The sequence below is a fragment of the Mytilus edulis genome, chromosome 5, assembly GCF_963676685.1.
Source record: "Mytilus edulis chromosome 5, xbMytEdul2.2, whole genome shotgun sequence".
NCBI classification, from domain to species: domain Eukaryota; kingdom Metazoa; phylum Mollusca; class Bivalvia; order Mytilida; family Mytilidae; genus Mytilus; species Mytilus edulis.
Genome location: NC_092348.1, coordinates 20983360 through 20997339, shown reverse-complemented (window position 1 = coordinate 20997339; position 13980 = coordinate 20983360). Strand labels below are relative to the sequence as shown.

The 13980-nt window shown below is 33.1% G+C and overlaps 1 protein-coding gene across 1 annotated transcript in view; it reads left to right on the top strand.

Moving 5' to 3' along the window:
* LOC139525412 (uncharacterized) overlaps positions 1-13721 on the top strand; it is a 96544-nt gene extending 82823 nt beyond the window's left edge. The window contains exons 15-16 of the mRNA XM_071320733.1: positions 11336-11440; positions 12572-13721. Coding sequence (XP_071176834.1) covers positions 11336-11440; positions 12572-12663 — 197 coding nt within the window. The 3' untranslated portion in view covers positions 12664-13721. The remainder of the gene's footprint in view (positions 1-11335; positions 11441-12571) is intronic.
* The last annotated feature ends 259 nt before the right edge of the window (positions 13722-13980 follow it).

Genomic DNA, 13980 nt, shown 5'->3' with positions numbered 1-13980 from the left:
ATCTAAATTTAGAACCATATTGAAATTGAAAGTACACATGTAAGATAAAATATAACATGTCATTTCTTCTTTCACAAATTCCAATTTTGAAGAGATATATAGCGAAATCTGTTTTCTTTTATTGTGCCTGTGTGTATCATTCAAAATTAGAGAATGTAATTTTGAAGTGTCAAGTCTCAATTCCCGGGTAACAGCTAGAAATATATTCCCAATGTTTCAATTTGAGTATAAACTTCAATAAGTCAAGCCCTTTCCATGTCCGATTTTCTCCCACACAAGAAATGTAGCATTCGTACATTAGCTGAATAATACAACTGAATTATTTGGGTTACAATTTGTGTAAATCCCGAATGCACATAAAAGTAAAGGTCCAGCACGACTTTCGGGAAAGGACAGTTGTAGATTTCAGATTGATTTCCAGAAATAAAAATCACAAAAATGTTTCACGCAAATATTCGTCTTCAGACGTGTAAAGTTATACAACGGTTGCTAGCCAGTCTGGATTGTGATAAAGAGGAGCGCATGCAATGCATAAAATATATAATGTCGTGGCTCAGGGATGTGTTGAATTATAGAGATGCCTATGTGGCAAAAGATAAGATTAATTTACCCAAATGTACTAAGAATTACCACACAACTTAAATTTACTTATTTATTGATTTGTTATCCTGTGCCAGACAGATGGCTGATATTCTGAGAAAAGACCTTGATGAAATGAAGTTTTATGGGAACAAAGATTTTGAAAACACGTCGCTGTGTTTAGATTTTAACAAAAAATAAGGCACCATCGCCACCATGTCGAAAATAGTTCTAGTTCATAATGAAGAAAATGTCAACCGTTTTCTAGCTTGGCTATCTCCGCACGCACCCGAATATAAAAGACAAATACAATACAATAGTACACAAAACGTAACATAAAGAACTAAAGACCGAGCAACACGAACTCCAACAAACGGTATATATTTCATACAAGTATAGAACTATATGAAGCATGGTAACTGTTACAGTGACGTCATTAAAGTTGTCGTTGTTTTTTGGTTTTTTTTACACTCAAGATTCAACTTTAACAGGGTATAGCTTGAAAAGTAGCACGGTTGCTAAGGACTTTCTTTGCACCCATCGATTCCTCAGACATTTTAGAATCGTCTCATAAATTTTTTTTAAAATCGATTGTCTAATATAATAGAAAATCTTGGAAATGTAACAATTCCTGCCGAATTTCACCATTTTCCCTTTATATCCTTTGTAATTTTGGTGTATGATGCTGTTTACTTCAACAGCTCGTATCTCAAAAACGAAAACAGTTACCCCCTTTTTAGCTCACCTGGTCCAAAGGGCCAAGTGAGCTTTTCTCATCACTTTGCGTCCGGCGTCCGTCGTCGTCCGGCGTTAGCTTTTACAAAAATCTTCTCCTCTGAAACTACTGGGCCAAATCAAACCAAACTTAGCCACAATCATCATTTGGGTATCTAGTTTAAAAAATGTGTGGCGTGACCCGGTCAACCAACCAAGATGGCCGCCACGGCTAAAAATAGAACATAGGGGCTTATAACTCAAAAACCAAAGCATTTAGAGCAAATCTGACATGGGATAAAAATGTTTATCAGGTCAAGATCTATCTGCCCTGAAATTTTCAGATGAATCGGTCAATCGGTTCTTGGGTTGCTGCCCCTGAATTGGTAATTTTGAGGAAATTTTGCTGTTTTTGGTTATTATCTTGAATATTATTATAGATAGAGATAAACTGTAAACAGCAATAATGTTCAGCAAAGTTAGATTTACAAATAAGTCAACATGACCAAAATGGTCAGTTGACCCGTTTAGGAGTTATTGCCCTTTATAGTCAATTTTTAACCATTTTTCGTAAATTAAAGTAATCTTTTACAAAAATCTTCTCCTCTGAAACTACTGGGCCAAATTAATCCAAACTTGGCCACAATCATCTTTGGGGTATCTAGTTAAAAAAAAATGTGTGGCGTGACCTGGTCAACCAACAAAGATGGCCGCCACGGCTAAAAATAGAACATAGGGGTAAAATGCAGTTTTTGGCTTATAACTCAAAAACCAAAGCATTTTGAGGAAATCTGACATGGGATAAAAATGTTTATCATATACTTAGACTAAATAACAAATAAATTTTACTGTATGATAATAGCATTAAATTGACGTAAATTCCATATTTTTCGAATTGGTGCTTAGCGGGCTGATATGAAAAGTTTATCACATGCTTCGATTGTTATCACATGCCTTTCCGTAACGTTATCACATGGCATTCCGGTAATACTCGGCCAATTCCGGAAAATACATCTCAATGCAACGTTTTCAGTGAAAAACATTACAAAGTAGTGTACAAAACAATTATTTGATTACTGGAAAGTATATAGTTATATAAAAATAAAAGTAAAAAAAAAAAAACCAAATAAATTATTTAATAAATGCATTTTTTAAGTTTTTCTGAAACATAATTTAGAAAGTTTCTGTAAAAAGTTGACTTTTCCAAACAATGATCATTATGTATACTGTTGAATTATTTTTTTGTTGATTTGTCCATATTTCTTGGGCTGATATTGAACCTAGGGCTGATAATACATGCGATATGAAAAATTCCCTGTAATAATCTGATATTATCAGGTCAAGATCTATCTGCCCTGAAATTTTCAGTTGAATCAGTCAACCCGTTGTTGGGTTGCTGCACCTGAATTGGTAATTTTGAGGAAATTTTGCTGTTTTTATACGACCGCAAAATTTGAAAAATTTTTCGTCGTATATTGCTATCACGTTGGCGTCGTCGATTTTAACACAAGGTTTATGACCACAAAAGGAAGGTTGGTATTGATTTTGGGAGTTTTGGTCCCAACATTTTAGGAATTAGGGGCCAAAAAGGGCCCAAATAAGCATTTTCTTGGTTTTCGCACTATAACTTTAGTTTAAGTTAATAAAAATCTATGAAATTTTGACAAAAGGTTTATGACCACAAAAGAACGGTTGGGATTGATTTTGGGAGTTTTGGTTTCAACAGTTTAGGAATTAGGGGCCAAAAAAGGGCCCAAATAAGCATTATTCTTGGTTTTCGCACAATAACTTTAGTTTAAGTAAATAGAAATCTATGAAATTTAAACACAAGGTTTATGACCATAAAAGGAAGGTTGGTATTGATTTTGGGAGTTTTGGTCCCAACAGAATAAGGGGCCCAAAGGGTCCAAAATTAACTTTGTTTGATTTCATCAAAATTGAATAATTGGGGTTCTTTGATATGACGAATCTAACTGTCATGACTGTGTATGTAGATTCTTAACTTTTGGTCCCGTTTTCAAATTGGTCTACATTAAGGTCCAAAGGGTCCAAAATTAAACTTAGTTTGATTTTGACTAAAAATGAATCAGTTAGGTTCTTTGATATGCTGAATCTCAAAATGTACTTAGATTCTTGATTATTGGCCCAGTTTTCAAGTTGGTCAGAATCAGGGTCCAAAATTAAACTTTGTTTGATTTCATCAAAAATTGAATAAATGGGGTTCTTTGCTATACCAAATCTAACTGTGTATGTAGATTCTTCATTTTTGGTCCTGTTTTCAAATTGGTCTACACTAAAGTCCAAAGGGTCCAAAATTAAACTTAGTCTGATTTTAACAAAAATTGAAATCTTGGGGTTCTTTGATATGCTGAATCCAAAAATGTACTTAGATATTTTATTATGGGCCCAGTTTTCAAGTTGGTCCAAATCAGGATCTAAAATTATTATATTAAGTATTGTGCAATAGCAAGTCTTTTCAATTGCACAGTATTGCGCAATGGCAAGAAATATCTAATTACACTATATTGTGAAATAGCAAATTTTTTTTTAATTAGAGTTTTCTTTCTTTGTCCAGAATAGTAAGCAAGAAATATCTAATTGCAAAATATTGTGCAATAGCAAGATTTTTTTTTAATTGGAGTTATCTTTCTTTGTCCAGAATCAACTTAAATCTTTGTTATATACAATATACAATGTATATTCACTTTTTACTACCAACTGATAAATTAAAATAATCTTTACCATTCAGTGATAACAAGCAGTTTTTTTACATCTTAATATTTTATAATGTATTTAAATGAGTAGTTATTGTTGCAAACTCCATTAGAAATTTTAATTGAGATTAGTTTTGGAATAAGGGAAAGGGGATGTGATTAAAAAAATTGGGTTCAATTTTTCTCATTTGAAATTTCATAAATAAAAAAGAAAATTTCTTCAAACATTTTTTTGAGAGGATTAATATTCAACAGCATAGTGAATTGCTCTAAGAGAAAACAAAAATTTTAAGTTCATTAGAACACATTCATTCTGTGTCAGAAACCTATGCTGTGTCAACTATTTAATCACAATCCAAATTTAGAGCTGAATCCAGCTTGAATGTTGTGTCCATACTTGCCCCAACCGTTCAGGGTTCAACCTCTGCGGTCGTATAAAGCTACGCCCTGCGGAGCATCTGGTTGGTTATTATCTTGAATATTATTATAGATAGAGATAAACTGTAAACATCAATAATGTTCAGCAAAGTTAGATTTACAAATAAGTCAACATGACCGAAATGGTCAGTTGACCCCTTTAGGAGTTACTGCCCTTTATAGTCAATTTTTAACCATTTTTCATAAATCTAAGTAATCTTTTACAAAATCTCCACTGAAACTACTAGGCCACAATCATCTTTGGGGTATCTAGTTTGAAAAATGTGTCCGATGACCTGGCCATTCAACCAAGATGGCCGCCACGGCTAAAAATAGAACATAGGGGTAAAATGTAGTTTTTGGCTTATAACTATGAAACCAAAGCATTTAGAGCAAATCTGACATGAAGTTAAATTGTTAATCAAGTCAATATTTATCTGCCCTGAATTTTTCAGATAAATTGGACAACTGGTTGTCGGGTTGCTGCCCTCCAATTGGTAATTTTTAAAGAAATTTTGCCGTTTTTGGTTATCTTGAATACTATTATAGATAGCGATAAACTGTAAACAGCAATAATGTTCAGCAAAGTAAGATCTACAAATAAGTCAACATGACCTAAATGGTCAATTGACCCCTTAAGGAGTTATTGCCCTTTATAGTCAATTTTTAACAATTTTCATTAATTTGGTAAATTTATGTAAATTTTTACCAAATATAGTTCTCTGTTACTAATGGGCAAAGTTCATTATAGATATAATTGTAAGAAGCAAAATTGTTCAGTAAAGTAAGAACTTCAAACACATCACCATCACCAAAATACAATTTTGTCATGAATCCATTTGTGTCCTTTGTTTGATATGCACATAGACCAAGGTGAGCGACACAGGCTCTTTAGAGCCTCTAGTTTAATTTTATTTTCCGATTTATTTTTACAAGCAGAATCTACATGTAAAATTTTAATAAAATCCATTGTGTAGTATAATTACTTACACTTCGCCTTAAGGAGTTATTGCCTTTTATAGTAATTTTTTAACAATTTTTCGTAAACTTTTGTAATCTTTTACAAAAATCTTCTCCTCTGAAACTAGTGTCAAATCTAACCAAATTTTGCCAAAATCATTATGAGGGTATCTTGTTTAAAAAATGTGTGCGGTGACCCAGCCAACAAACCAAGATGGCTGCCTTGGCTAAAAATAGAAGATAGGGGTAAAATGTAGATTTTGATGGGTAACTCTGAACCAAAGCATTTAGAATAATTCTGACAAGGGATTAAATTGTTTATAAAGTCAATATCTATCTGCCCTGAAATTTTCAGATGAATTGGACAACCGGTTGTTGGGTTGCTGCCCCTGAATTGGTAATTTTTTAAGAATTTTTTCCATTTTTGGTCATTATCTTGAATACTATAAACCATAAACAGCAATAATGTTAAGCAAAGTAAGATCTACAAATAAGTCTGCATGATCAAAATGGTTAGTTGACCCCTTGGGGAGTTATTGCCCTTTATAGTCAATTTTGAACATTTTTAGCTCACCTGGCCCGAAGGGCCAAGTGAGCTTTTCTCATCACTTGGCGTCCGTCGTTGTCGTCCGTCTTCATTAACTTTTACAAAAATCTTCTCCTCTGAAACTACTGGGCCAAATTAAACCAAACTTGGCCACAATCATCATTGGGGTATCTAGTTTAAAAAATGTGTGGCGTGACCCGGCCAACCAACCAAGATGGCCGCCATGGCTAAAAATAGAACATAGGGGTAAAATGCAGTTTTTGGCTTATAACTCAAAAACCAAAGCATTTAGAGCAAATCTGACAGGTGTAAAATTGTTTATTAGGTCAAGATCTATCTGCCCTGAAATTTTCAGATGAATCCAACAACCCGTTGTTGGGTTGCTGCCCCTGAATTGGTAGTTTTAGGGAATTTTTGCTGTTTTTGGTTATTATCTTGAATATTATTATAGATAGAGATAAACTGTAAACAGCAATAATGTTCAGCAAAGTAAGATTTACAAATAAGTCAACATGACCAAAATGGGCAGTTGACCCCTTTAGGAGTTATTGTCCTTTATAGTCAATTTTTAACCATTTTTCGTAAATCTTAGTAATCTTTTACAAAAATCTTCTCCTCTGAAACTACTGGGCCAAATCAAACCAAACTTGGCCACAATCATCATTGGAGTATTTTGTTTAAAAAATGTGTGGCGTGACCCGGCCAACCAACCAAGATGGCCGCCATGGCTAAAAAAAGAACATAGGGGTAAAATTCAGTTTTTGGCTTATAACTCAAAAACCAAAGCATTTAAAGTAAATCTGAAATGTAGTAAATTGTTTATCAGGTCAAGATCTATCTGCCCTTAAATTTTCAGATGAATCGGACAACCCGTTGTTGGGTTGCTGCCCCTGAATTGGTAATTTTATGGAAATTTTGCTGTTTTTGGTTATTATCTTGAATATTATTATAGATAGAGATAAACTGTAAAAAGCAATAAATGTCAGCAAAGTAAGATCTACAAATAAGTCAACATGACCGAAATGGTCAGTTAACCCCTTTAGGAGTTATTGCCCTTTATAGTCAATTTTTAACCATTTTTAGCTCACCTGGCCTAAAAGGCCAAGTGAGCTTTTCTCATCACTTGGCGTCCGGCGTCCGTCGTCGTCCGTCGTCCGTCGTCGTCGTTAACTTTTACAAAAATCTTCTCCTCTGAAACTACTGGGCCAAATTAAACCAAACTTGGCCACAATCATCATTGGGGTATCTAGTTTAAAAAATGTGTCCGATGACCCGGCCAACCATCCAAGATGGCCGCCATGGCTAAAAATAGAACATAGGGGTAAAATGCAGTTTTTAGCTTATAACTCAAAAACCAAAGTATTTAGAGCAAATCTGACATGGGGTAGAATTGTTAAACAGGTGAAGATCTATCTGCCCTGAAATTTTCAGATGAATTGGATAACCCGTTGTTGGGTTGCTGCCCCTGAATTAGTAATTTTAAGGAAATTTTGCTGTTTTTTGTTTATTATCTTGAATATTATTATAGATAGAGATAAACAATAAACAGCAATAATGTTCAGCAAAGTAAGATTTACAAATAAGTCAACATGACTGAAATGGTCAGTTGACCCCTTTAGGAGTTATTGCCCTTTATAGTCAATTTTTAACCATTTTTCGTAAATCTTAGTAATATTTTACAAAAATCTTCTCCTCTGAAACTACTGGGCCAAATTAATCCAAACTTGGCCACAATCATCTTTTGGGTTAGTAGTTTGAAAAATGTGTCCGGTGACCCGGCCATCCAACCAAGATGGCCGCCATGGCTAAAAATAGAACATGGGGTAAAATGCAGTTTTTGGCTTATAACTCAAAACCCAAAAGCATTTTGAGCAAATCTGACACGGGGTAAAATTGTTTATCAGTTCAAGATCTATCTGCCCTGAAATTTTCAGATGAATCGGACAACCCGTTGTTGGGTTGCTGGCCCTGAATTAGTAATTTTAAGGAAATTTTGCTCTTTTTGGTTATTATCTTGAATATTATTATAGATAGAGATAAACTATAAACAGCAATAATGTTCACCAAAGTAAGATTTACAAATAAGTCAACATGACTGAAATGGTCAGTTGACCCCTTTAGGAGTTATTGCCCTTTATAGTCAATTTTTAACCATTTTTCGTAAATCTTAGTAATCTTTTACAAAAATCTTCTCCTCTGAAACTACTTGGCCAAATTAATCCAAACTTGGCCACAATCATCTTTTGGGTTAGTAGTTTGAAAAATGTGTCCGGTGACCCGGCCATCCAACCAAGATGGCCGCCATGGCTAAAAATAGAACATGGGGTAAAATGCAGTTTTTGGCTTATAACTCAAAACCCAAAGCATTTAGAGAAAATCTGACATAGGGTAAAATTGTTTATCAGGTCAACATTTATCTGCTCTGAAATTTTTAGATGAATCGGACAACCCGTTGTTGGGTTGCTGACCCTGAATTGTTAGTTTTAAGGAGATTTTGCTGTTTTTGGTCATTATCTTGAATATTATTATTGATAGAGATAAACTGTAAACAACAATAATGTTCAGCAAAGTAAGATTTACAAATAAGTCAACATGACCGAAATGGTCAATTGACCCCCTTAGGAGTTATTGTTCTTTATAGTCAATTTTTAACAATTTTCATAAAATTTGTAAATTTTTACTAACATTCTCCACTGAAACTAATGGGCCAAGTTCATTATAGATAGAGATAATTTTAAGCAGCAAGAATGTTCAGTAAAGTAAGATGTACAAACACATCACCATCACCAAAACACAATTTTGTCATGAATCCATCTGCTTCCTTTAATATTCACATAGACCAAGGTGAGCGACACAGGCTCTTTAGAGCCTCTAGTTTGTAAATCTTAGTAATCTTTTACAATAATCTTCTCCTCTGAAACTACTGGGCCAAGTTCATTATAGATAGAGATAATTGTAAGCAGCAAGAATGTTCAGTAAAGTAAGATGTACAAACACATCATCATCACCAAAACAAAATTTTGTCATGAATCCATCTGCGTCCTTTGTTTAATATTCACATAGACCAAGGTGAGCGACACAGGCTCGTTAGAGCCTCTAGTTAATTAATTTGGTGAATTTTTGTAAAGGTTTACAAATCATTTTCCTCTGTAACTTAAAAGGACCAAATTTATTATAGATAAAGAAAATTTTAAGTATCAAGAATGTTCAGTAAAGTAAGATTTACAAACGCATCACCATCATCAAAATACAATTTTGTCATGAGATCTACAAACGCATCACCATCATCAAAATACAATTTTGTCATGAATCCATCTGTGTCCTTTGTTTAATACATGTATGCACATAGACCAAGGTGAGCGACACAGGCTCTTGTACATGTACATAATGGTTATTTGTAATTATACCCCACACAAAGATGTTGTGGAGGGTACTTTGTTTTTGAATCGTCCGTCTGTCCAACAGTCCTTCAGTCCTTTTTCATGTCATCGCAACTCCTCTGAAACTACACAACAGAATTTCATGCTAGATAATAAGGACATACTATGTAGATGTGCATATTGACATAAAATTATGATTCAATTTTTTTTCTTATACAATTTTTGGGATACCATTGCTTTCAAGCAATCTGTAGACTTATACCAGTGGATCAGGACAATGCCCTCACGTCAACCGTTTTATTCTAAACATTAAGGACCATCTCAGATTCTTATGATTGTCTTGGTTTAAAAGGTAAAAACAAACAAAGGGATTGAACTTAAACAACTTTCCTATAATGTTCTTTTCATAATCTTCATGTTTGATATTTCCCTTGCCTTATATGCGTGTTTTTAACAGTTGTGATAAAAATGCGAGAGTTCTCTGCATTTAGATAAATCTATTTCTGTCATATAAGAAGTGAAGTGGAGTTTTACTTATATGTCACCGTTATTAAACTGATATTTGATATTGTACTTCTATAAAAAAATAGATAACCATTTAGGTTTAATATACGTTCTTACTACAGGGTTTCTTTAGGTAATTATGCGCATGCGTATAGTTTTCTTGACTTCCAGGGGTACTACGTTAAATGGTTGCTCTGGATTCCCCCCTCGATTGATTAATTTATAACTCATGGGAGCCTTTCTATGTATGTCTGCTATTGAGGGTTATTGTTGTTGCATAATTTTTAATCATATGCATCATTTAAATTAAAATGAATTAGTCCACATCGTTAAGGTATATTTTCAACACCCCTTCAGGCGAAATGGAGTCTTCCATATTATCGTTTCGAGTTGTCTCCTTTCCGGAAGTCATTTCCGTGAATTCTGAATCAAAACATTACGTTGAGAAAAATTAACTCGTTCTGTCGATAAACGTCATATTATATTAAAAACGATCGCAATTTAAACAGAGGAATGTGTACGGAAAAGAGTCATGATCACTGACCCAAAGGAAATTAAATATTTAAAGAGATAGGAATGGGGTTCCTCCTAGAATTAATGTAGGAAAATTGGTGATAAGATACAAGTGAAATACTTCTCTCACTCTGAGTCTCAGTGACTGCTGTGGAAAGTAAACTTGGAATTGATAGTACAAAAATAAAACACAATAGGCCTAAGTACATCGTCACACACTTTGAACCGGGCATTGACTATTTTGTAAATATTCAGATTACGTAAATTACATTTTACATCATACATGTGCAGTTGAATTAGTTTTGAAAATAATATAATCCAGCTACATGTATATTGTCCAGCTACATGTATACATGTGTCAATGAAAACAATGGCAATCGTATCCCTCAGAGCAATCTCTCAGAGCAATGATTTTTCTTATGCTTTATCATGTTTGTATTTTATTTCTCCAATGACAATATTATATGTGGGGACATGGTGTAAGTGAGTGTGCTCAATAAGGTTCTTTAATTCCTATTAAATTTGTAGAAAAATCTTCACAACTTTCATGACTTAAAGATTCCTGAATATTTAGAGTAAGTGGAGAATTCTGCATGAGTTCTGCCTTGCTTACAGTTTTTAGACTGGATTTGGAGTTATGCATGCAAAAATGTTCACATAGATATATACCATTAAATATGTCTTAGATAGTTAAGAATATGCACGCATAACATTCCCCTTTTATATATGTGCATTTTATCCAACATATAAACTAACACTGATTCAAGCAACTAAGACTTAAAGAGGAATGACGTTTTATTCATGAAAACACCATTGATAGTTATTTTTAAAATTGGTTCATACAGAAATTATTAAATCTTCACAAAGTGATTCCAATCATATGTTTTTAGATGTATTATTGTTTTCATATCAGATCTGAAATTAACGTATAACTAGTGAGGAGATTAATGTAGATTGAGACTGAGCCATTTCTGTACTTTTATTTTTATGCTTCATTTTATTTTTAGCAATCAAGAAGTCTTCCTATGTAAAGATTATAGTAGTATCTGTGGTTGGTTCCCTTATTCTGCTCTCTGGAATGTTGATCTATTGTGGATATAAAAGACTTCACAGTAAGTTTAAGTTATTGTATAGAACAGGCTCAATCTATCTCATCAATTATACAGAACCAATATAATGGTTGAGAAATTATTCAGATCTATAAAAAAAGTATAGAATGTCTATATATAAGCTATTTGCATGCAACATTAAAGTAGGCAAATTGCATCAATACCCAAATTGCACCTTTTCAGCAAAATTATCAGCAGAAATGTTGCAAGATTTCATAGAGCATCTACAATAAGTACTGTTATTGCATAGCAATATAATATTTCCAACAGAATGTAATCAAAAGTTAGCGTGCAATAAATTCTAATATTGCACTAGTGCAATAAATCTTCAAAAGTCATGACGTCATCAACGACAAAATCTTAGTTTAAATCAATTTTTACTTTCAACATTGCTATGCAATAAAAGGGTACAAGCTCGTCCAATGTAAAATTCTTCTTGGGACAATATTCCCCAATATTCATGCAATAACCCTATATTATGATTTGATACTATTCACGTCTTTATACATAGATTAATATATTAAGATATACATATAATTTTCATAGTATTTATCAAAAGATGAAGTATTTACTGAAAAAGCAAAATGTACGGAAACATCACCATGAGACATCATCAAAACATCATCTTATTTAAAATAGCAAATACAATATGTTACAAAAATCTATTTCTAAAAAAATGAGAGTAAACATGGAGTAGTATCCAATTGTTTTAATTATTTGAAAAAAAAATAAACAAAAGTTCTGTTATTCGACATTTGACAATGCGAATTTAAGCATGGATGCAATTTGGGTACCCCTCATTACAGAATCATTGATGGTTTGGAGGTTAGTTCAGACCAATTTTTCTATGATTCAATATGGATTCAAAATTAAATTGGTGAAACCATATAGTGAATAATGATTGATACATCTACAAAAATAAACACAAAATGGAAACTTTTGTCTGAGGCATAAATAAATGTGGGTAATAAAACTGTCAAAAAAGGTACAATGTATGCTGCAGTTGAAAACATGTTTGTGTTTTTTTTAAAGATCAGAAATGTCAGCAATTTATTTGTTTTCAAGTTGCTGAAAATAAAGCTTTGCCATCTGAAGTTCTTTGAAATTAATTTGGTTTTATGTTTTTATTTTCAGAGAAGAAAAATAAAAATAAAACAGAAGCCAATAAAGATGAAATTAGATTAAAAGATGTGCCAAAGAAGAAAAACATAATAGCAGAAGTGTGATATTGAGATCTTTTTATGGCTAAACTCTATTACTGTATCAAGTATTCTATGTTTATGGATGTTTGTTTACATATGATTATTAAATTGTGCTTACATCACATTTATTCAACTTTTATGGATCAGGATTCATAACAGATATCAGCATAACACTGAAATAAGATTATACAACACATTTTTAACAGGAAGAGTGAGGCTTTTGTTTGCTCACTTGGCCTAAAAGTTCGGTTAACTGTTCATTAATGTCAAATACATGTTTGTGAATACTTTTGATGCACTGTTTGATTGTTGTTAAAAATCAGTTTTAAGGAAAAAATATATATATACTGTAGATTCACTATTATTTGTTGAATACCAGTTTTTCTGGATTTTTTGGGTACAGGTGAACCATGAAATTCAATGTTCAATGAATTACAATAAAATTGAGAATGGAAATTGGAAATGTGTCAAAGAGACAACAGCCTGACCATAGAACAGACAACAGCAAAAGGCCACCAACAGGTCTTCAATGCAGTGAGAATTTCCAGCACCCAGAGGCATCCTTCAGCTGGCCCCTAAACAAATATATATACTAGTTCAGTGATAATGAACGCCATACTAAACTCCAAATTATACACAAGAAACTAAAATTAAAAATAATATGAGACTAACAAAGGCCAGAGGCTCCTGACTTGGGACAGGTTGAAATGTGGTTAAACATGATTATGACATCTCCCCCCCTCCCCCTATACCTCTTGCCAATGTAGAAAAGTAAAAGCATAACAATACAGACATTAAGATTCAGTTTAAAGAGAAGTCCGATGTCAGAAGATGTAACAAAAGAAAATGAGCAAATTGACAAAAATACATAAATAACAGCAGACTACTAGCAGTTAACTGACATGCCAGCTCCAGACTTCAATTAAACTCATTAAAAGATTATGTCTCCATCATATGAATATCAGGCAAAAAACTTCCCGTTAATAGGGGTAAATTTTCTATTAGGCCTTTATTTAGACCTCAGCGAAACCACAAAATTGAATATCCACGACAATGTATTTTTTCCTTAATCAATGGAAATTGGTACCTGTTCCGGACCATATGAGTATTTGGACCATACGCGTATGGTCATGACCATATGGGTGTACATATACTCATATGGTCCGACCATACGCGTATGGTCGGGGTAGTTAACACTCTGTTACAGTTTACTATTAATACTTCTAAACTCTTCATATTGTATGACCGTTCATCAAAAAGACGCTATCATATAGGTAATTTTATTATTATATTATTATGAAAAGATAAGCTAAATAAAAATTATAAGTTTCATCTAGTTAA